This window comes from Pleurodeles waltl, chromosome 3_1, assembly GCF_031143425.1.
Source record: "Pleurodeles waltl isolate 20211129_DDA chromosome 3_1, aPleWal1.hap1.20221129, whole genome shotgun sequence".
In the NCBI taxonomy this organism is placed as follows: Eukaryota; Metazoa; Chordata; class Amphibia; order Caudata; family Salamandridae; genus Pleurodeles; species Pleurodeles waltl.
This window is the reverse complement of record NC_090440.1, coordinates 125,182,160-125,203,853: the sequence shown is the minus strand read 5'-3', so window position 1 is coordinate 125,203,853 and position 21,694 is coordinate 125,182,160. Positions and strand designations below refer to the sequence as shown.

Genomic DNA, 21,694 nt, shown 5'->3' with positions numbered 1-21,694 from the left:
GCTAAGTAAACCTACCTATAAGTCCCTAGTATATGGTAGGGCATGTAGGTTTAGGGACCACAGCATAGGTGGTGCACACCTAGGTGCATTGCTGAGGTGCCCAGTGTCATTTTAAAAGCAAGCCTGCCTTGCTGGCTGCTTTTAAATTAAAGTTATATGCAAATTCGACTTTGGAATTAAAGGTACTTCCAAAGTCTTAAACTACCTTATTTTTACATATAAGTCACCCCTAAGGTGTGCCCTATGTGCCCCTAGGGCTGGGTGCCATGTAACTATAAGCAGGGACTTTATAAAAATAGATTTATAAGCCCTGGTGAGGTAAAAACAGCCAAATTCGTTTTTCCCTCATTGAAGTAAATGGCCTTCATAGGCTAGAATGGGCAGACTTTATTTAAAATTTTAAAGTCTCCTTAAGTGTTACATACCAAGAATTTGGTATCAAATTGATTGTTATAATAAATCCCACAACTTCCAGTTGTTGGATTTAATATAACTAGTGCAGGTAAAAAGTTTAGACTTTACCTAAAAAGTTGCCAATTTCAGCTCTGCATTGTTTTTGCTGCTGTGCTCTGATTGGCCAGCCTGCAGCAGCTTCTGCCAGGCTACTTTAATGAGGTGTGAAGTGGCCTGACTTCACACAAAGGAATGTGCTTGGGGGAGAGAATCTCCCCTCAGCAGATGGGGAAGCAGGAAGGGGGAGGGCTGCCAAACTGGTCTTCAAAGGCAGAGAAGGACATCTGGAGCACCCAGCAACACCCCCACATCCTGCAACCCCAGACAGCTAGGGGCCCCCTTGATTAGATTAGGAGAGGGCAGGAGAGGGGTGTGTTTATGATTTTTAGCCACACCAGTGGGTGGGCTCAGCCAGATCTCTCCTCTAAAAATCAGATTCATCCATTTTGGATTTTTAGAGACTGTTGCCTTCTGGGATGGATTTTTGCCACACTTCCCAGGAAGTGGTCATCACAGGGGGACGACCCTGTCCCTGATTGGAGGACCAGGGCCCCCCTGCTTTTCACCCAGGGGCAAGGATAAAACTGGCAGACCTGCACCCACGCCTCAGATCCCCTCCAGAATTCAACAAGAAAGGAACTAAAGAAGAAGAAGGACTGCCCTGCTGGACCCCTGGCCTGCACCTGGACCCTGCACTCAGAAGGACTGCAACAGCTGCACACTTGGGCTTCACCACAAGAAGGACTTTGCCTGGCTTCAATTGGTTCAAGGAGGGACTCCCTGTTTGCTACAGGTGAAAAATTGCTAAACCAGAGTCCCCTGCACCAACTCCTGAAGAAAGCGACCAGCTGACCACTGTCCAGTGGCCAAAAAGGAGTTTGCGCCAGGTGCATTCTGGGAGTTGAAGTCCGCACTTCCCAAGGACCATCACAGAACTTCTGGACCCTTGGGGTGAGCTGTGGACCCCAAAAGAACCTTAAAAGAACATCTGGGTAAAGCCCCAGAAGTTTGGAAAAGATTGGAGAAATTTTGGAAAAAAGCTCCATAAAGTGACCGACCCGACGCGGAAATTCTAGCCGGCTTGCCTCAACCGCGACCCGGCCTGACTTCGTGGTTCGTCCCGGTAAAGAAAAACATCCAAAAAAGAGACTAAGTCCGAACGTAAAAAGTTGACCGGGACCTTCCAGCCATCGTATCCGAGAAGGGCTCCACGGACGTCGGATCAAGATCCAGGTTTACCCCGGTCGAAGGATTTTCATCTCGAAAAAACGACTAAGTCCGAAGGTAGAAATCACCACCGAGGAAACCGACTTCGCGTATCCGGACAAGGGCTCCAGGAGGTCGGATCCAACTGGCAGGTTCGTCCCGGTGAAGAAAAACTTCAAAATAAAGACTAAGTCAGAAGGTAACTTTTTAACCGAGGCCTCCCGCGACCTGTAGCCGAGCAGGGCTCCATCGCGGTCGGCCTGAAAGTTTGACTTTGTCCCGGTCCTGGTGCAACCAGATGACCCGATTGGCGCTTTTTGTTTCTATGCGCTAGAAAATAATAATACTTTAAAAATTCATATCTCCGGTTCCCCTGAACCGATTTTAATCGTTTTTGTGTCATTTTAAAGATAAAAATATAAGCTATTTTTATAAATTGGTTTTGGATTTTTAAACTGTTTCCTGTGTTTTATTTAATTACTGTTGTGTGATATTTGAATGCTTTACACTTTGTCTCCTAAGTTAAGCCTTGACGCTCGATGCCAAGCTACCAAGGGTAGAGCTGGGATTAATTTACTGAGACCTAACTGTACTTTTGTGGAGGTTTGTGGCTTGTTGCTAGGTGTAGGTACCTACCTGCCCTACCAATAACCCATTTTCCAACACTGAATATACTTGTAAATTAGAAATCTCAAAGTGGTTACTACCATCACAAGAAATATATAGATGTATAATCTCATTCATTTAAGATAAAGTTCAAGAGTGGGGATATTTGACTTTTTGTGCTGGCACCTGATATTTAAGACGGCACTCAAGGAGCTAAAAACTGAAAGCAAGAAATTGATTGGTACCTCCTGGTAGATTCAAAATAGCTGTTTTCTTTGAGAAATGGATGGATGATGTCTCGTTGGTGTGCAAGGATGCCTGAAAGCAAATGCTAGGCGATAAAGAGAGCACACGTGCCAACAGCACATTGAAAATGTTCACCTCTACTAAAATCACTGACCGCTTACAGAAGCATATGTGAGCTAATGCAGGTCCATGGTGGAGACGAGTAGAACCAAAGTATTTGTATATTCAAAGATGAGGTAGAGAAAATGCACACACCTTTTAACTGCGGAACACCTATTCAAAGGCTTCATCATTCTCTCCATCAGAAATGAAAAGGCGTGACACGTTGTTTGCGATGACATTGCAGCTAACTGGTTTTCATTATATTTTGTGCACTAGAGAGGTGTATTTAGAGTTATTTTGTATTTTGTGTTATTATAACACTGACATGAAAGGCGCATTTTGATTGTGGGAGTGAATATTAAACTAGACACCTAAAAAATAAGAATTTAAGATCTTTTGACATGTCTATTATGTGTATATCAAAATAATTATTAATTCAAGTAAGTGAGTGTTGTTGCACATGTAAAGTGGTATACTCATTAATAAAACAGAAGTCCTTACATTAGGGGGTCAACGGGTGCCACAGCATGTACAGTGGTTTTCATTATATTCCACAGTTTATGATGTGCCATGGAGAGGCAGAGAACATCTCCAACCCTTGTGATCTTCTTGCTCAATAACCATAAGCCACCTTAACAGTCTGTGTTCAGTCTAAACTATGAAGTGATAGTAAAATATATTCCGTTATGTTCTAGTCGTTTACAAATCATTCTTTGCTATATTTTGGAGCCTGAAGTACTGTAGCTATACAGAGAGACACGTTCATGTTCTCAAAGTTCTGCCATTCAGTAACCTTGCTAGAATATGTATGCCTTACCAAGTGAGAAGCATCAGACTGATACTGTTTTACAAAGTCTTAATACACACCAAGATGTGCAAAGACTCTCACCAAGTCCCATTAACCTGATCTAGCTCTGCTAATATTTCCATGCTTGACTGAATACATCAGAACAATTAGTTCCTGCTGTTGCCAGGGGCCTTAAGTATCAGAGAAGTATGACGAGCTAGATTGAAGTCCTTAACAATATTTTGACATCATGTGGTCCAATAATAAAGCCTTGGCAGCTTTCTTCAGTTAGGTCTGTCAAAGGTACCAAGGATAATCTCATGCACATTCACAAATGCATGTCAAGCCTAAAAAGTGAAGCCTACAACACCTCTCAAAAGCACTTGACTAAATCTGCGATTTAGGAGATGTCCATCCACTCTGGATGCATTTTGGCCTGGATGAGCTTTATACTTTCAAAGTCAACTCAGTGACTCAGGTAGACCAAACAGCCAGGCACAAAAACAGAGAGAGACTAATAGGCTTGAAACCAGGTGGTCCACTTAGGGGGCACACAAGATTCAAAGTTAAGCCTTTTGGCATACATCTAAGCCTTCTTGAAACGGTATGGTCGGTCCATTAACATGCAGAAGTTATTGAGGGGGGTTCTTTAAAAGTTATAGTAGATAGTGGTTTGCTGGTATGGAAAATGTAGATGTGAACTTTTTGCATGTCCAGTTTGCGGAAGCTATAATTTCGAAATTAGCTTCCCCAATCAGGCCATGTATTCATCAGCTTTGTGAGCCGGACGCATTTAGGTTTTGGCGCAATATGTAGGTATGGGTAATAGATTCTATTTTCAAACATTTTTATAAACTATTTCAGGCTTAATCAGCAGTTAAGCACGGCACAAATATTTAGTTTGATTATATTGGCTTGAGTATCTCAAGTTATGTGTCCTATGACACCTGCTCCCTGGCAAGGTGACATGAAATGGGTATGTACTTCTGAATTCATAACATGAAAGCTCTCTGTTTCATAATTATTTTAATTTGCTTGCATACACAATATACCAATGTACGTTAGCCTTATTAATATTGCCACTGTTCTTCTTCAGCAATATTATGTGAACAGCTCTCGTTATGTTTTAATCCGGGCCCAGGCCATGCACCATTTTGCTCATTATCTCAATATCTCACTTCTCACACTATAGCCAGATGTCTGATGAGACAGCCGACACAGACAATTCTTAAATTTCTAGATGAAAACAGTGCATGAGAAGCCTTGGTTTAGTTGGTAAGAGAGGGATTTCTGGTTTCAGGGGACACTAGGCTGGTCATATAAGCACCCATCATATTAACGGGACTCTAGGATGAGTGCGCTTATTAACGCTTAGAGAATTAGAAGGTTTACATTTTTAGCAAATCAGCAGAAATTCAAATGCAAAGTCTTGTTGGAATTTAATGAAATATTAGATGCTATTTATCTGTTCATGTTCCGAATTTGCACCAACTAAAAGAGAGGTAGAGGAACATGACCCTGCTTCACAGCCTCCACTTACGGTACTGACTTATCACCAAGGTAGTACAGTCCGAAGTGACTCACATGGACTACCTAAGGAATCCCTAATCCCCAACTATAATGGCCAGAACTCCCAATGTTCCTAACACACCAGGGTCCAGAATTAAGAAGGCCTAGAGCCTCCATGAGCCACATTAGAGTCATTTATTATGATGCTAATGTGGCTCAGCGAGGCCAAATTTGCCACACCAGACTTACAAAGTGCTACAATGCATGCATTGTGCCACTTTGTAACCCCTTGCGCCACATTATGCCTGCGCCACTCATAATGTATGCTAGGGGGCGTTCCCCCGTTAGGGGGACTACAAAAATGGCACAGTAGAATCTATGAGATTCCACTGCGCCATTTTTAACGGCTATTTTTAATGCCTAAATAGACCAGGCGTTAAAAGGGGATACACCATTACTATTAATGGGCCCCTATGTACCTTGCAGGATTAGTGCCAACATTTTTGGCGCTAATCCTGCAATGTACTACAATAGCATAAAATGATGATGCTATTGTCCCTAGCCTGCGCCATGGTGCACTATATGTTTAGTACAGTGCACACATGGTGATTTTAGGGGGCAGTGATGGGCACAGGAAAAGTGGAGCTGCATATAATACAGCACCACTTTTCTTAAATTTGGGCGCAGGTGTTTATGGAAGGAAAGGCCTCACCCAGATATTTGTGGCATGCTTCATCATCGGCCAGTACACAAGTTTGCATGAATGGATGAATAGACTAGGTAGAACAATATTCACCTATCCCTCTTGTTGTCAGTGTTCCTAGAAAGAGATAACAATACATCAAATATCACATCAAGGTTTATCCAACGTATTCATTTCTAGCAAAAAAGTATATATAATGCAAGTCACTCTAAAAACACAATGTGAGTCACACATGTGGTTCACTTCTGTTAGACTTGGCATCTTTGGCGTGGTCTCCCTTAACTTTGTGCCCTGTTTCCCAGGTGTTGATGTTTGCAGGACTTGGTTTTTGCTGTTTTTGATAACCTGGGCACTTTACCACTGCTATCCAGTGCTAAAGTGCAAGTGCTCCTATATAAAATGTATGTGTTATTGGCTTTCCATGATTGGCATATTTGATTGACTAGTAAGTCCCTAGTACAGTGCCTGTAAACTAAATGCTACTAGTGGGCCTGCAGCACTGGTTGTGCCACCTACATTAGTAGCCCTGTAGAAACGACTCAGTCCTTCCACTGCAGTGTCTATGTGTGCAGTTTTAAACTGCCAGTTCGACTTGGCAAGTGTACCCACTAGCCAGGCCTAAACATTTCCTTTTTTTCATGTAAGGCACCACTAAGGTAGGCCCTAGGTAGCTCCATGGGAAGGATGCAGTGTATATTAAAGGTGGGGCATGCACTTATGTGTTTCACATGTCCTAACAGTGAAATACTGCCAAATTCGGTTTTCACTGTTGCAAGCCCTATCTGTCTCATAGGTTAACATGGGGGGTGCCTTTAAATGTTATTAAAGTGTAGATTCCCTTTGACCGACACCGCTGCCAAATCTCTTGACTCCACCTGCTTCCAAAGCCATGGTCCTCGCTGGAGTGCGATGACCCCACAGGCCCGACACCACTGCAGCCCCGCTGAAGTCCGCGACTACGTGTAAGTGGCCGCACCACGTCGTGACCACCGGAGTGCGCGGATCCAACACTTTGCACCAACGCTGCCTCACCTCCACCACTCTGCAGCAAGGACCCGATGCCTCCGCTCCTTCGCTCTGCAGCACCGGAACCGAAGCCGCCTCGGTTCCAGCGATGCTGTGATCCCTGACTCCGTACACCGGCTTGTTTCCACATTTTACTAAGGTACTGTACCTGGGGGTCTGCTTGACTCCGTAACTGGTGCCATTGGCACTGGACTGTTAGGATTGTCTCCTTCACAAGGCCATGTTATCACCTCATTGAAGCATTTTGTGATTCTAAGCGCTACTTTTGAGTTTAATCTGTAAAAGTTCATAACTTGACTTGTGTATGTCGGATATTTGTCGTTTTGGTCTTGTTTCGTTCAGATAAATATTGGCTATTGTTCTAACCTGGTTTTGAGTTAGTTTGTAGTGTTCTTACTGAATTACTGTGTGTGTTGGTACAAATACTTTACACATTGTCTCGGAAGTTAAGCCTACCTGCTTGTGCCAACCTACTAATCTACCAAGGGAGTAGGCGGGGGTAAACTGAGTGCGATTCTCTTTTACCCTGACTAGAGTGAGGGTCCTTGCTTAGACAGGGGGTTACCTGACTGCCAACCAAAGACCCCATTTCTAACAACTTCTATCAATCATTTCTTCAATTTGTGCATAAAAAAGTGAAGATGCAACACTCATGTTCACACCTTGCAATTTTCAGGGTCCTACATCATCAGTCACTATGAAGGTGGACTACATCTGTAGTCACTGTAAAAGCAGTCCCATACCCTTGAGTAGGAGAACTCAATACATTGTATAACTAACTTGGTGCCTACACCCAAACCCTAACTCCATTAAATGGCTGGGAGTAGGCACTATGAGATCAGGATCACATTATCTAGGTATATTCGTATATCCCACACCAAGCTTTATTGTCACTGTATAATGTGAGCAGAAAGAAATTCTCAAGGTTGGTGGGATTAATAGTAGTAAAAAGAAAACCAGATCTGGTATTTAATTGATGGCTAACACAGCGTAGTATAGGGGTCAGTATGTAATCTATTTTAGCCTATTGATACTGACTAATGCGGGCAGGGAAACCTTTTCCTTAACTGACCCCTGTCCCTTGTCCATGAGTCATAGATGGTGGCTTGGATTATGGTGAAAAAAACTGTAAATAGGATTCTTAATTAGTGGTGCACCTAGCATAGTATGAAATTCAGATGTCCCCAATTGTTTTGAATTGCTTTGAATTCAACTCTTACAGTGTGTGTTGGTGCCTTGCAAATGTTTAACTGTACTTTTTTTTAACTTCTCAGAACAAAGAGGAAGATTCCTCCTTTCGAACTGTCCCATGCAGAGTCTGTGGTAAGTCTGTAATATTCTACATACATGTCCACACTTGGGAACTACACCTATGGCAGGGTTGGTGAGAGCCCAGCCTATTTTCAAACTATTTGCTAACTACACAGAGAAATCTCATCTTGTGGGTCAAAGAATCCCTTGGCTTGCTTCAGTATCAATATAAATTTAGTCATTTTTTTCTTAAAGAAAATCTGGAATCTAGACTGAAAATGGTTGTATGAGGCAAGAAGATGTGTATACAATGATCATTATAATGACATGTTTATCATACAATGTGAGGTACATTAAATGGCATGTGAGACAAATTTAAATTGGAGGTGATCACAATTTTACCAGTTCTATATAAACCTCTGTTACTTTGAACCGATTAGGGTTTGGCTTCACAGATTTTAGCAGAAGGTTTTTCTTAACAAAAAGTTACAGTGAGCTTCAGAACTTTTGTTGGCTCCAGGGAAGGATTGCTTTAGGGTCACTGTTTTGTCAACTTTCTAAAAGTAGCATTTTTAAAATTGTGATCAATAACCCAATTTTACTTTTAAATAGGGCTTTTCACCACAATTCCGAAGATATCAACCATGACATCCTTCAATCAATCCGGGTGTTCTTGTGAAGCGTGAGCTTGTCACCCAGGGGGTCTCCAGGCTCAGGTTTGGTGCTGTGGGCCTAGCCTGGCTGGCAGACGTGGTGGTCAAAGAGCCAGGTCTTGAGTTGTTTTCTGATTTCCTTCAGGGAGTGATGGTGGATGAGGAGGTCGTTCGAGGACTTGGCAGCAAGGTGGGAGAAGGAGTGGGGTCCGAAGTGTTTGCAGCAGATGCATGGCATGTGGACCAGAGCTAGGGTGGTTGATCGGAGTTCTGTGGTCGGTAGATGGAACAAGAGGTGGTTGTTGAGGTAGGTGAGAAAGGAGCAGATCCATTTGAGTGCTTTGTTTTGGGTGCAGTGTGGAGTCTGCTGATTAGGGTACAGTGAGAGACGGCAGCGGAAAGGTTGAGGAGGATGAAGGCCACAGATCCCCTGAGGTCAAAGAGGCGTCTTAGGTCATCAGTGGCTGCAATCAGGAGAGTCTCTGTGCTTTGTTTTGTTCGGATGCCAGATTGTGATGGGTAGAGTAAGTTGTTGTGTTCGAGGTACTTCGTGAGCTGGCAGTTGATGGCTTTTTTCAGGACTTTGATGGGGAACGGAAAGAGCAAGATTGGTCAGTAATTTTTTAGCTTGTTGGGGTTGGCTGATGGTTTCTTCAGTAGAGGCTTGACCTCTGCATTTTTCGAGGCATTGGAAAAGGTGGCTGTGGTGATGGAGGTGCAGAGGATTTCCGTGAGGGCTGTTCTGATTTCTTCTTTTCCTAGGCTGTATAGGTGGTGAAGACGGGGTCCACAAGGGGAATCGGAGTACATGGAGGTCATGATTGTGAGAGTATCCTCTGTAGAGAGCTGATTCCTTTCGAGGATCTAGGGCAGGGTTGTGTTGGATTGGGTGTGGGGTGGGTTGAAGTGGGAGTGCTAGGTCTCAAGTTGATGTTGATGTCTGAGATTTTGAGATGGAAGTAGTCAGACAGCTTGTCACAGAGTGCTTGGGAAGGGTGGACTGTGTTTGTCATGACAGAGGGGCAGGATAATTCTCTGACAATGCTAAAGAGTTCTCTGGTGTGGTTGGTGCTGGCTTCAATGTCGGTGGAGAGTGCCTCTTTCTTGGTTTCCCTGAGTCGGCGGTGGTAGGTCTTGAGAGTGGACTTGAGTGGAGGTTAGCTGGAGTTTTGTGGGTGCACCACTGTTTCTAATTTGCTGCAGTGTTGCTTGAGAGTTCAGAGTTGTGCTGTGAACCGTGTGGCTTGCTTGGTAGGATTGTTCCTGGTGGTGGTTTGAGGGTGTCTGCGGGGCCAGGTCTGGTGTTTTGGGAGGGCAGTGATCCAGGTAAGTAGTTGCAGAAGTAGGGGTGGGGCCAGGAGGTCTGTAGGCATAGGTTCCTTGTATGGTGGTGTTGGCGTCTGGTCTGATCTGGAAGTTGAGGTGCTCAATGATCAGTGTAGTGCCGTCGTCCAAGGTGGTGCAGTGGAGAGAGTCTTTGCTTATCATGGCAATGCCTCTGCTGTGTCTGCTGGGTCAGTCACAGTGGATCATCTTGTACCCTGGGGGTGCCGCAGTAGTGATGTCTGGAGTAGAAGTGTCTCAATGCACTGGGGGTAGTAAAGAATCAGTCGAAGAGCTATGTCTTGAGGTCCTTCTTGAATTGAGGGTGATTGCCTGAGGTTTAGCAGGACAGCGTTTCAGGTCTTTGCGGTGAGGAAAGAGCAGGATCTTCCTCCGGCTGAGTTCTTATGTATCCTTGCGGCAAGGGTGAGTTGGGCGAGGCGGAGGTGCCGGGTGGGCATGCACAAGGTCAGGTGGGGGTTGAGGTATGTGGGTCTGATGTTGTGGAGGGCCTTGTAAGCGTCCATGGGGAGCTTGAAGGTGATTCTTTTGTTGATAGGGAGCCAGTTAAGGTCTCTCAGGTGACTGGAGATGTGGCTGCGGCAGGGGATGTCTAGGATGAGTCTGGCTGAGATGTTCTGGATTCTCAGTAGTTTCTTTTGGAGTATTTGGGTGGTGCCTGCGTAGAGTGTGTTGCTGTAGTCTAATTTGCTATTGACTAGCCCCTGGGTGAATGTTCTCCGGGACTCGATCAGTGTCCCTTTTTAAATCTTCCAAAGCACGAAGAGTGTGTGGAAGCACGAGGATGAAAGGGTGTTGATTTGGTGGTTCATTAAGAACAAGGAGTCGAGGATCATGCGAGGTTTCGTAGGTGGTCGGTGGGCGTGGGGGTTCTGAGGGTTGAGGGCCACCAGGAGTCATCCCAGGTAGAGGGGGTGGAGCCCAGGATGAGGACCTCGGTTTTGTCAGAGGTGAGTTTCAGACAGCTGTTCTTCATTCAGGCAGCGACTGCCTTCATTCCATTGAGATAGTTTGTTTTTGCAGTTTTAGGTTCACCGGCGAGGGAGAGGATCAGCTGGGTGTCGTCAGCATAGGAGATGATGTTGAGTCTGTGGTTTTTGATGATATTAGCGAGCATGGCCGTGGAGATGTTGATAAGGGTGGGGCGCAGGGAGAAGCCCTGAGTCACTCTGCAGTGATCGGATGTTGAGTAGAGCTCTGGAGTCGTGGTTTGTCATTGGTGGTCAGCTGAGTTGGGGCAGTGGTGGTTACTATGTTGCAGGAGAAGCTACAGTTGCGGCAAGAGAAGGGGCCTTTTGTAGAATGAGGTGGGGTGATGCTGTAGTCAGTGTAGGGGGTCTGAGGTTCTAGATCTTGTTGGGGATGTAGCAGTGGTGGGTTGTAGCTCCAGGGGTTCTGGCACTGGGCACAGTCCAGGCGCGGATGGGCGCAGACGGGATTGCCTTTGGCCTGCCTTCGGTGTGCCAACAGTGTGCCTGCTGCACACGCCGCTGCACAGTGACCACCATTAAGTAGGTCTTGGGGGGACCACTGCTTGGAAACTACAGCCTATTAAATGTAATAAGGAATCTCCAGTGTTATACTATGGGAGGGATAGGTTTCACAGTAATGAAAAACAAATTTAATAGTTTTCCCTACCAGGATATGTAAAACTTAAAAGTACATGTTGAACCTTTTAACTACATAGTACACTACAATCTAGGGCCTACCTTAGGGGTGGCTTATATGTAATAAAATAGGAATTTAAAGGCTTGGCAGGGGAGTTTTAATGCAAAGTTGACACACCAGTTTAAAACTGCCTTCAGGCTGCAGTGGCAGACCTGGGACAAGCTTTAATGTGTTACTTAAGTGGGTGGCACAATATGTGCTGCAGGCTCACTGTTAGCATTTAATTTACAGGCCCCAGATATATGGTATACCGCTCTACTAGTGACTTATATGTAAATTAAATATTCCAATTGGTTACAAGCCAATTTACCCATGTTTTTAGGAGAGTGAATAAGCACTTTAGCAGTGATTAGCAATAGTAAAGGTCACAGAGTCCTAAGACCAACAAAAACAGATTCAGTAGAAGTGGAGGGTAAAAGGCAAAAACGTAGGGCGTGTCCCCGCAGAGAGGGCCAGGTCCAAGAAGTAGCCTTTTAAAAAATGTCTCAGGCCCGCCACCGAAGCATACAGTGCAGTTTTGAACTGCCAATTCAACCTGGAAAATAAATCTTTTGCCAGGCTTAATCCTTACTTTTTAATCCATGCAAGTCACTTCAAAGGTAGGCCCTAAAGGCTTATAGGGCAGGGTGCATTGTATTTAAAAGGTTAGAAATGTTACCTTATTACAAGTGAGAACCTTTGCCTGTAAACAAGTAGAAATGTCATATTTGGGCTCGAAAGAATTGTAATTTAAAATATTCTTTAATAGTGACTTCGAATTTTAAGTCACAATTCTGAAAATGCCACTTTTAGAAAGTTTGCATTTTCTTGTCCTAACTATTTGGTGCATGCAGTCTGTGTTCTGAGTTACATGAGCAGGTATGCTACCAGGTGTATTTGGCCTTTTGTATGTTTCTTCCAAACAGTGTTACAAAGGGGGCTGGGTGTTGGCAGGATGGACCTTCTTGAGAGGAATAGTGGGGAGGAACTGTTACCCACCACACTTGCAAATCAATATGGTATGCCTCCTGCACTCACAAAGAACTTCACACTAGCGTTCTGTTACACCAGAGATCTTGGGGCCTGTGCAGGAAAAAGAAGGAAATAACAGAACCAGATGTGGGAGAAAGTCCTAGTGTATTGCATTATTGTTGTACATTTATATAGCACTTCATACCCAGAAGCGGAGCGCAAAAGTACATTTTCAGACAGGTAGTAGGCAGCACAGTGTCAAAATGCATGGGTGGGGACTGTAAGTTATGTAATGTGGGAAATGTTTTGTTGTGATGCATAAGTGGCCAGAGAGGTGCTCTTATTTTCTTTTGGAGCACAGTGTCTAGAAATGTGATGGAGGAGGAAGCGTGAAAGATAGGTGTGCACATGATAATTGTTTTTCAGACTAAAACATATAAGCAGCTATGCAACATTTGAGCCCTTGACAACTTTACTATGTTACTATCTGTAAGTGACTCAAAGTACATGCTTCTCCTTACTCTTGCAGCACTTGACGTACCACTAATTTGGTGAAAAGAAAACAAAAAAAACAGTACATACTGGAAGAAGCACAACCATTAAAACATGGAGTAGTTAATGTTAAAAAAAGATTACCTTGGCATAGATGCAGCTCTCATTAAGTCTTTGTAGTGAGCAGTTACGTTCACACATCGGGCACATGATGGTTTCATTTGCTTCGCATATCTCTTTACTTAAAACAAAAGAAAAAAGATAATCTGTGATGATAAAAAGATTTTTCTATATATAAGAAAATTATTCTGATTTTTATATGCACAATGCAAGTTGTTTTCATTAAAGTCATGTCAGCTAATTGTGATCACATAAAGAAGTACCTAGAAGGTATTTACTGACTCCAGCTCAATTCCCAAATAACTGGTAAGTCTTAACTGATAGAATTTTCCTCTTGACTGGTGCTTGTTTTATACACTTTGGAATTCACAAAAATTGGCAGTGGTATGTGTGGAGAGAGCTATGGCAGTAACAGATATCCAGGTGTACTACTGTCAATTACAATGTTATAGGTTGCTATTTGACTAATCTGTAGCTGTATGGAGGGTATATTTGTTTTTTTTTAATATCTCTAGCTTCAAGCTATTTTCCCTGGAAGAATCCCTTGCCCTATGGCCTCTTGAAGGTTGGAGTAATACTTTCTCCTTCCTGCACTAGAAGAGGATTTACTCCAGCTTATTGATTTACATCGTACCTGGTATGATTCAGTCCTGCCTCACAAGTAGGTTTTTACCAGGAGAAGTGTGAGGACATTTTTTGGTAGGAACGGTGTTGTTCCACACAGATTCTGGAGGTTTTTGTCACAGAAATGTATGATATTAGGCAAAGTTTTCGGTGTGCAGGCTAAAAAAACCTAGTGGCTTCAACACAAGGCATACCACCTTCGTCTATACTGGCTGTCTAGTTTTTACAAAAATCTGGGTTTGGTAGGCTTCCCTAGATGATCGCCAAACAGGGGCCCAAATACCACAGCTTTCCCATCACCAAAACAAGCAGGAAATATTGATGTCTTCCTGTTGTTTTTTTTTTTTTTCTCAGCGCCAGGATGCCTTCCTCAGGAAAGAGGCACACTTTATAAGTTTATATAATGATAATATTAATAATATTGTGTTGCGTTTGCTAGGCCAAACCACACAAATGGAATACTGTTTTTTTGGGGAGAAATGTGGGGACACTAGGTGGTAATAATTGTGTGGATCCATACAGAATCTGGAATTTTCTGTCAAATAATGTGAGGAAAATTATAGATTTGTTCTCAAATTTGTCGTTCCCAGGACTTTAGGGGTAAGAAGAGTTTATGGGATGTTTGCATAATCACACAACCCAGGACTCCCCCGTCCAGGAATTTCAGGTTTTGGTAAAGTTCTTAGGGGCTGACCATAGGCTCAAATCCCACTGATACCCCTATCATCAAAACTGGACAATTTGCTAACAGGATGTGTTGAGTTCTCAACATTGTATTTTGGGGCCTACTGTGTTGTGGGGCCTACGCCGAGCCACACAAATGTGGTAAGGTTTTATCAGGAGAAGTGTAAAAATGTTCGGTGGGAGGAATACTGCAAGTGAGAATGTGGAGCTACCCTTCTACTAACAAAAAAACTGATTATGTTGCATGGTACGACTGACTTATAGCCCTAAGATGCCATGTAAGGTGCTTGCTAGGAACAGCTTTGGATTCAGCTTTGGATCCAGCCAAACTGTGCATCCTGAGACACTAGAGATGGGACCACAGCTACCTACCCATAGTAAAAGGTTGGTAGAAATATAGAAAATAGTCTCTTACAAACTAGTTGAAAATCATTTATAATATGTGGTTGAAATCTTTCAAAATATCTGGTCACCATGTATTTACAGTAGCACATGGTATACATAAGGTGACAAAACTCCTGTAGGACTGAAAAATTAACCTACGTGGGGCTTGAATACATTGGTTTTCTTGGCATTCACCCTACCATGAATGAAAGAGGTTTTGTGAGAAAGTAGAACATAATGCACATGATTTTGTAATCCCTATATAAATAGAAGTCTCTAAATTCTTTACAGATGGTGACTTGTGTCTCACCTAGTCACTGATTCTAAAGAAAATACATCAGAGTTCCACTAAGTTATTACATTTGATTTCTGATATCACAATGTCTGCTGCCAGAGCCAAGCACAGCAGCAGAGATTAAAGGCAGGTCAGGTCACAGAGCCTAACTGAAACAGCTGTTTAAAGCAATGAAAACTGAACACTGCTTTCCCTTCTTGTGCTCTATTTTAGTAGCAAGCAGATAGAATAAGTGTTAGACTTTTTTTTATCCTTGGAGTGGTTTCCCTTGACTTTTTGCCTCTCCTTCCCAGGTTGTTGATGTGTGCTGTACTCTGTTTCTGCTGTTTTTGTTACTCTGGGCACTTTACCACTGCTGACCAGTGCTAAAGTGCAAGTGCTCCTTTACAAAATGTGTATGTAATTGGCTTATCCATGACTGGCATATTTGATTTACTAGTAAGTCCCTAGTAAAGTGCACTAGAGGTGCCCAGGGCCTGTACATCAAATGCTACTAGTGGGCCTGCAACACTGGTTGTGCCACCCACATAGGTAGCTCTGTAATCATGTCTCAGACTAGCCATTGCAGTGTCTGTGTGTGCAGTTTTAACTGTAAATTCGACTTGGCAAGTGTAACCACTTGGCAGGGCTAAACCTTCCCTTTTCTTATATGTAAGGCTCCCCTAAGGTAGGCCATAGGTAGCCCCAAGGGCATGGTGCAGTGTATGGTTAAGGTAGGACATACAGTAATGTATTTTATATGTCCTAACAGTGAAATATTGCTAGATTCGTTTTTCACTGTTGCAAGGCCTGTCCCTCTCATAGGTTAACATGAGGGCTACCTTTAAATCTGATTAAAGTGAAGATTCCCTCTGGGAGCGGATGGACATGTGGAGTTTGGGGTCTTTGAGCTCACAAATACATCTTTTAGTAAAGTTAATTTTAAGATTGTGTGTTTGAAAATGCCACTTTTAGAAAGTGAGCATTTTTCTTGCATATACCATTCTTGTGACTCTGTCTGTTTGTGGATTCCCTGTCTGGGTCAGTTTGACAGTTGGGCTGGTTGCACCTCACACTAGACAGTGGCACAAAGGGAGCTTGGGTGTAGTCTGCATTTCCGGATGAGTCATCTGTGCTAGAAGGGAGGGTAGGAGTGGTCACTCACACCTGAAAGGGCTGTGCCTGACCTCACACAATGCAGCCTCCAAGCCCCTGGTGAGTGTCTGGGGACTGGCTTGGCCAAGGCATGATTTCACATTCAAGAGAGACTTTGCTTTGAAGTAGGCCTACTTCAAAGGAGAAATTGGGTAAAAGAAGGGCACTCAGAACCACAGACTTTAGAACACTTCTGGAAACCAAGAGGAACCTCTGCCTGGAGAAGAGTTGAAGAGATGAGGAAGAAGAGCTGCCCTGCCTGTGACTGTATTTTGGGAGCTATCTTGCCGGTGCTGCTTCTGCCAGGGGTAGAGTGCAAAGACTGGACTTTGTGTGCCTTCCATCTTGTGAAGATCTCCAAGGGCTTGATTTAGAGCTTGCCTCCTGTTGTTTGAAGTCTCAGGGACAGCAAAGACTTCTCTCTGCCAGCACCTGGAGTCTCTGGAGAGATTCCTACTCTGCCCAGTGGTGCCCATTCAGTTCCTGGGACCCTGAAAGGAGAAGCTGGCAGCCTAAGAGGAAGAAATCCATGCACAGAACGCCGTGCGGGGAAAAGATCAACGCAACTCCGATCTGTGGCTGAAAAATGGATGTGCCGTCGGTTTTGCAGCAGAAAATTGACGCTCGCCTGCAATGCAACCAAAGAATCGATACATTGAACGGGAGAAACAACACGCAGCATCGGTGACGGAGGCTGGTGAGATCGCAACCCGCGCTGCGTGGTTTTCGGATAATCGTGCAGCTAGATTTCCAACGCAAGTACCGATGGGCGTGTAAAATCAACGCAAGGCCTGCCCGGACCCGAGAGTGCTGACCGGATCGACGCATCGCTCTCCTGCAGAGAGAAAAAACGACGCACCCCGACCCGCTGAAAGGAGAAACGATGCAAGGTTTCCCTTGTGATTGAAATCGACGCATCGCAATACCTTTTAGCAGTATTAGTATTTTATTCTACTTAGTAGAGGATTTTCTCAGCCTGATCCTGCTAACGCTTGACGTGATCCCGCTAAATTCTAGGCCTGATTCTGCTAAAAGCATACAAGCACAGATGTCTGGCATTATTGGTTCTTACATGTTTGTAGGCAATTGAACATTAGATCTTGAAAAGCTGCTGTTTTTTAATATTTGATGGGGGAATCATGCCAGTTATCAGCTAGATTTTTACAATTTATGAAGCTTCCAACCAAAAATGGAGTGCTGAGGTTTAGATAGCTATTGATTGTTTATTTTTAACATCTACTTTCTAGATTTAAATTTTAGTAATAGAATGTTGGTTTAATTATGATCTATGGGTTGGCTATCTTCTAGCCTCTGCATTATTGTGTGCTGGAGTATAACTGAGGTGCAGGACTAGCGGATCAACCACAGACATTATTATACAGGCACAATTCTCTGTCTGTTATATTTTCATCTTTTACATTAATATGTTTGCACAATCACAGGCCGCCAATGTCCTTGGACTTTTTCTTCTCGTTGATCATGGGCAACCTTGTGATAGAAGCCAGCTGAATTCTGCCTTTATTATAACAGCACATAATCAATTTCAATTAGCATTGACTTGAGCTGGCTGTGTACTTTCTATCCTCAAATCTTTTTATCTTCTGGGTATCTTAACTAGGTCTTTGAAGGTTCACAACGTTTAGATTGTATTGTATCTTTTTTTGCAATGATTTTAACTTATTGTGCAAATAAACATGAAGCTGAATTTGAATTTAAAATCTGAATACGGTAGTGTATATTTCCTACTGCTCTTGGTGTTAAGATTTGGATGGCTTGCAGCCTAGAATTGTTAGACTTAGCAGCTTCAGTAATTAAGATACTTGCATATTTGTTGCTTTCTCTCTGTACGCATTTGTCTGTAGGTACCATTCAGTACTCCTTTTTGTATAGTTTTTACTAATCCAATACTGCACGATTTTGAAAGCTTTCTTCAAGATGGTCAGATCTAACACAACATTTCGAGACAGTGAAAAGTTTATCTGGGTATCATTTGTGTTGCTGAGAAATCCCACTTTCAGTTCATAGAGTGAATTGCACAATGCCCGCAATTAAATGTTAAATAATAAGGCAAAAACAAGCAGGAACCTTGAGGTACATGAAACATGACTAAACAAAGGTGTGACATTACTTTCAGTAGACTGATGTGACAGTGTAATTTGTTTTGTTTTTGCAGTTGTATATAATGTAAACTTGGTCCACATACATTAAAGTGCTTTAAATTAGAACCTGGCACTTTTACATGAGAACAAAACATTACACATTTTTTAGGGTCAAAGAGGCTGATTTGCCCAGAATAACATTACACTGAGCCAAAGCCATGATTTGAACCTGGTTCCCCATTCAGCAGTCCTCATTGACGCTCTAGAAAATTCTTGATCAATGGCAGCATTTTAAACATAAACATGTATTTGCCACACTCATCACATAACCTAAGGTAGCAAAATTGCCAGTTCTGAAGGGTCACCTCTGATTTTTTGCTTTTCTTCGGATCCTATTTTGTTGGCTTCACATGAACACTGCTAAACAGAAGTAAAGTACCTTTGTTTCCTCTCTAAACCACGTGTAGCCAACTGAATTGCCGAATACATCCGTTGTGAATGGTGTCTAAAGTAAACCCATGGCACAGAAAGTAAAAAGTTAAAGGCGTGATGCTCTGTGTATTTACACCACTCACAGACATCACATGTGTGACCTAGAAGCAACACTGCTATGGCTGGGCTGCAGCTTAAATGTACTGATGTGAAAACCTGACATAGGAAAGTGCCTTTGACATCACATATCATCCCTAAAGTGTATAGGGCACACTACACACACACAAATAGTATTCCGGCACAGGGAAATAAAACCCAAAAGTTATTTCACTGGTAGGCTTGAGTAGACTTTCCACTAATACGCTTAGGAGGATTACCATCTTTACTTTCCACATATGCTAGAAAGAGCTAGAAAAATGCTCGGATTGGGAAGAATTTAAATTACGCCCGAGTAATTGGAGTATTTTTGGTAATTTTGGATTACTCTTTGATACTCTTTGATGCAGAATTACTGATAATTATGTGATTACTCCTGCGCACGTAATTAAGAGTAATTTTAGGGCAAATCGTACTGCAAGTGCACATTCAGTGAGCGGCTATTTGTGTTCTGTTATGTTTAGCACGGTTTCTTAACACATAATGCACCCCAGTATCCATTTTGGACACAAGGGTGCATTTTAGACTACGAAAATAGTGCTTAATGCTGGTAGTAGTTCGAGGGAAAATCTAAGAGCATATTTATCAAGCGGCTACTCACGCTCGCTATTTGGGTTCTTCTGAATTTAGCGCTATTTCTTAACGCAAAATGCATTAATTTTAGACGTGAGGTGGCATTTGTTCGCTAAAACGTAATGCTAAATGCCGAATCACTTTTCTCATGTAATTCAATTCTCAGGTAATTCTGTGTGATTACGCTACCCTGACATTACACAAGTTAGGCCCACCCCTAAAAATGCTTTTGAGTTATTTCCTGCTCAGGTCAGAAACTGGGACTACATGCTGAAATAAAATATTTGATAACTTAAGAAGAAAAGTTATTTTGTTTAATTGTACTTTGGGCTACTTAAACTAGAACTGGCTTAAAACCAGTTCTACCACTCATCACACCGTCGGGGCGGGAATACAAGCCCTGGCAGGGAGAGTTAATGATCCTGGTTCAGAAAGCAATAGGCTCCCTCTGAGCCCATGATTGGTCAATGGGTGTTAACTGCTGACCTCTTAGCAGTGATAAGCTATCTTGGAGTAGACAGGAGTTGTTGGCAGAACCAACAGTAATTTTAACACTATCTTTTTTTGATTTGGAGATGCAAGTGAATGCTTTTTTTGTTCATTCCTAGGACGATGGCAGATAGCCAATTTCACCATTTGTGGCCCGGAAGAACATTCATTTTCAGGAAGGTGAGCACATGTGATCAGACAAACTGCAGTAACTCACAGTACAATGGAATATGTAACTAACATGGTCTAACACTCTAACTCATTGCCCTAAGCTTTATGCTGTCATTGGCAGAAACAGAATATCAATGACATTCAAACTGACCATTTGCAGAGGACTTCTGTTTCCAAGCCCCTCTATAGATCTATATAAATGTATGTGTATAAAAACTTGTATTTGTTATAAATTTTTATGGTCTCGCTTGACAGCGCAGCTTTCACCAGGCAATGATGTATCACTGGGAGAGAGTTTTTGGCTCTGCCCCAACAGTGGCAAAACAAAGGCCCCCGCAACCCTCCGCGATGCAAGGGTGCCCCGAGCTCCAGGGGCCTCCTCAGCACAGTACTCTCAGGGGGGCACTCCATGTACTGTGCAGAGGGGCCCACTCAAGTTTTGTTACGCCATTGGCCCACATGTTGGAAGCCATGAGTATATGTTCTGATTGGGCAGAAGCTGTGTGCATAAACAAAAAAGTGCTTGCCCTCCTATCAGCTGTGATCATTTTGTTTACACATCCAGCTGCCTGAGCTTTAGCTTTTAGGGGAATGCACATGCCATTGCAGTGCTATTAAAGTATCTTAGATAACTATTATTTTATTTATTGTGTTTCTCTCTGACAACATTACAGCTAGGAGGAGGGCAGTCATTAACGTATATGGATTTTTAGGTGTGGCTTGACCTATAGGCAGTGCCAATGCTTGTTAGGTTTTAGGGCCTCGCAGACAAATAAACCGATAAGGGGTTTGTATGCAGGCCAGGCAAGGATTACCAGAGTGCAAATTATATACACCCAGGGTTTGTAAAACACTAAACGTCTTGTCTCCTAGACACATTTGCGAGTTAGCCTGTGACAAAACACCTTGCTTTAACTAAGTTAAAGGCATATTGTTGTTAGCACATGCAGCACACATAGAGAGAGGAAAAACACGGGTTAAATAAAGATATTTCTCCCACTTGCATCATTCTTATGCCACTCCTGAGGTGACGCAGGATCTGACTCACTTCCAGACTTGTAAATCTGGGAATGAGTCAGATTCTATCAGGTTCAATGGATGTTGCATGGAATCTCTCCAAGCAACACCCATGGAACGCCCCTTTCACACAGCCTTATGCATAAAAGGGGTCCTTATCTACAAGGCCATGAAAAGCCACGAAGGTGGCTTTGCGTGGCCTTGAAAATATGGGCTGCCACACTGTGCCAACGGAGCATCAAGTAGTATGCTTTTGTGTCCTCTTGACTTGTCAAAACTAAGTAGGGTTTTAGATATATTTTAGGTTAGGGCATTTTAGCTTTGGCTTGAACCACTTTCTACCGACAAGGGGAGGGTGTTGTGTAGCCATTTCAAGTATAGCTCCATACATGTTAGTTTAACATACTAGGCCGCTGTGCACTTTGCCCTTGATATGCTTTATTCAACTTCACATTGTTATTTTACAATAACCAGTTTTTACGGTCTTGTTTTAATTTCTTCTATCGCACTGTTTAGCTT

General features: G+C 43.0%; 1 protein-coding gene and 1 long non-coding RNA gene across 4 annotated transcripts in view; one reads left to right on the top strand and one right to left on the bottom strand.

The window, feature by feature from the left end:
- Nucleotides 1-21,694, bottom strand: part of ANO3 (anoctamin 3) — a 1,608,515-nt gene that overhangs the window by 768,543 nt on the left and 818,278 nt on the right. For all 3 annotated transcript variants that reach the window (XM_069221955.1, XM_069221956.1, XM_069221954.1), the window contains one exon: nucleotides 13,142-13,238. In XM_069221955.1, coding sequence (XP_069078056.1) covers nucleotides 13,142-13,238 — 97 coding nt within the window. The remainder of the gene's footprint in view (nucleotides 1-13,141; nucleotides 13,239-21,694) is intronic.
- LOC138283830 (uncharacterized) overlaps nucleotides 1-21,694 on the top strand; it is a 110,186-nt gene that overhangs the window by 50,057 nt on the left and 38,435 nt on the right. The window contains exons 2-3 of the long non-coding RNA XR_011201319.1: nucleotides 7,913-7,961; nucleotides 20,107-20,167. This is a non-coding gene — a long non-coding RNA (uncharacterized lncRNA). The remainder of the gene's footprint in view (nucleotides 1-7,912; nucleotides 7,962-20,106; nucleotides 20,168-21,694) is intronic.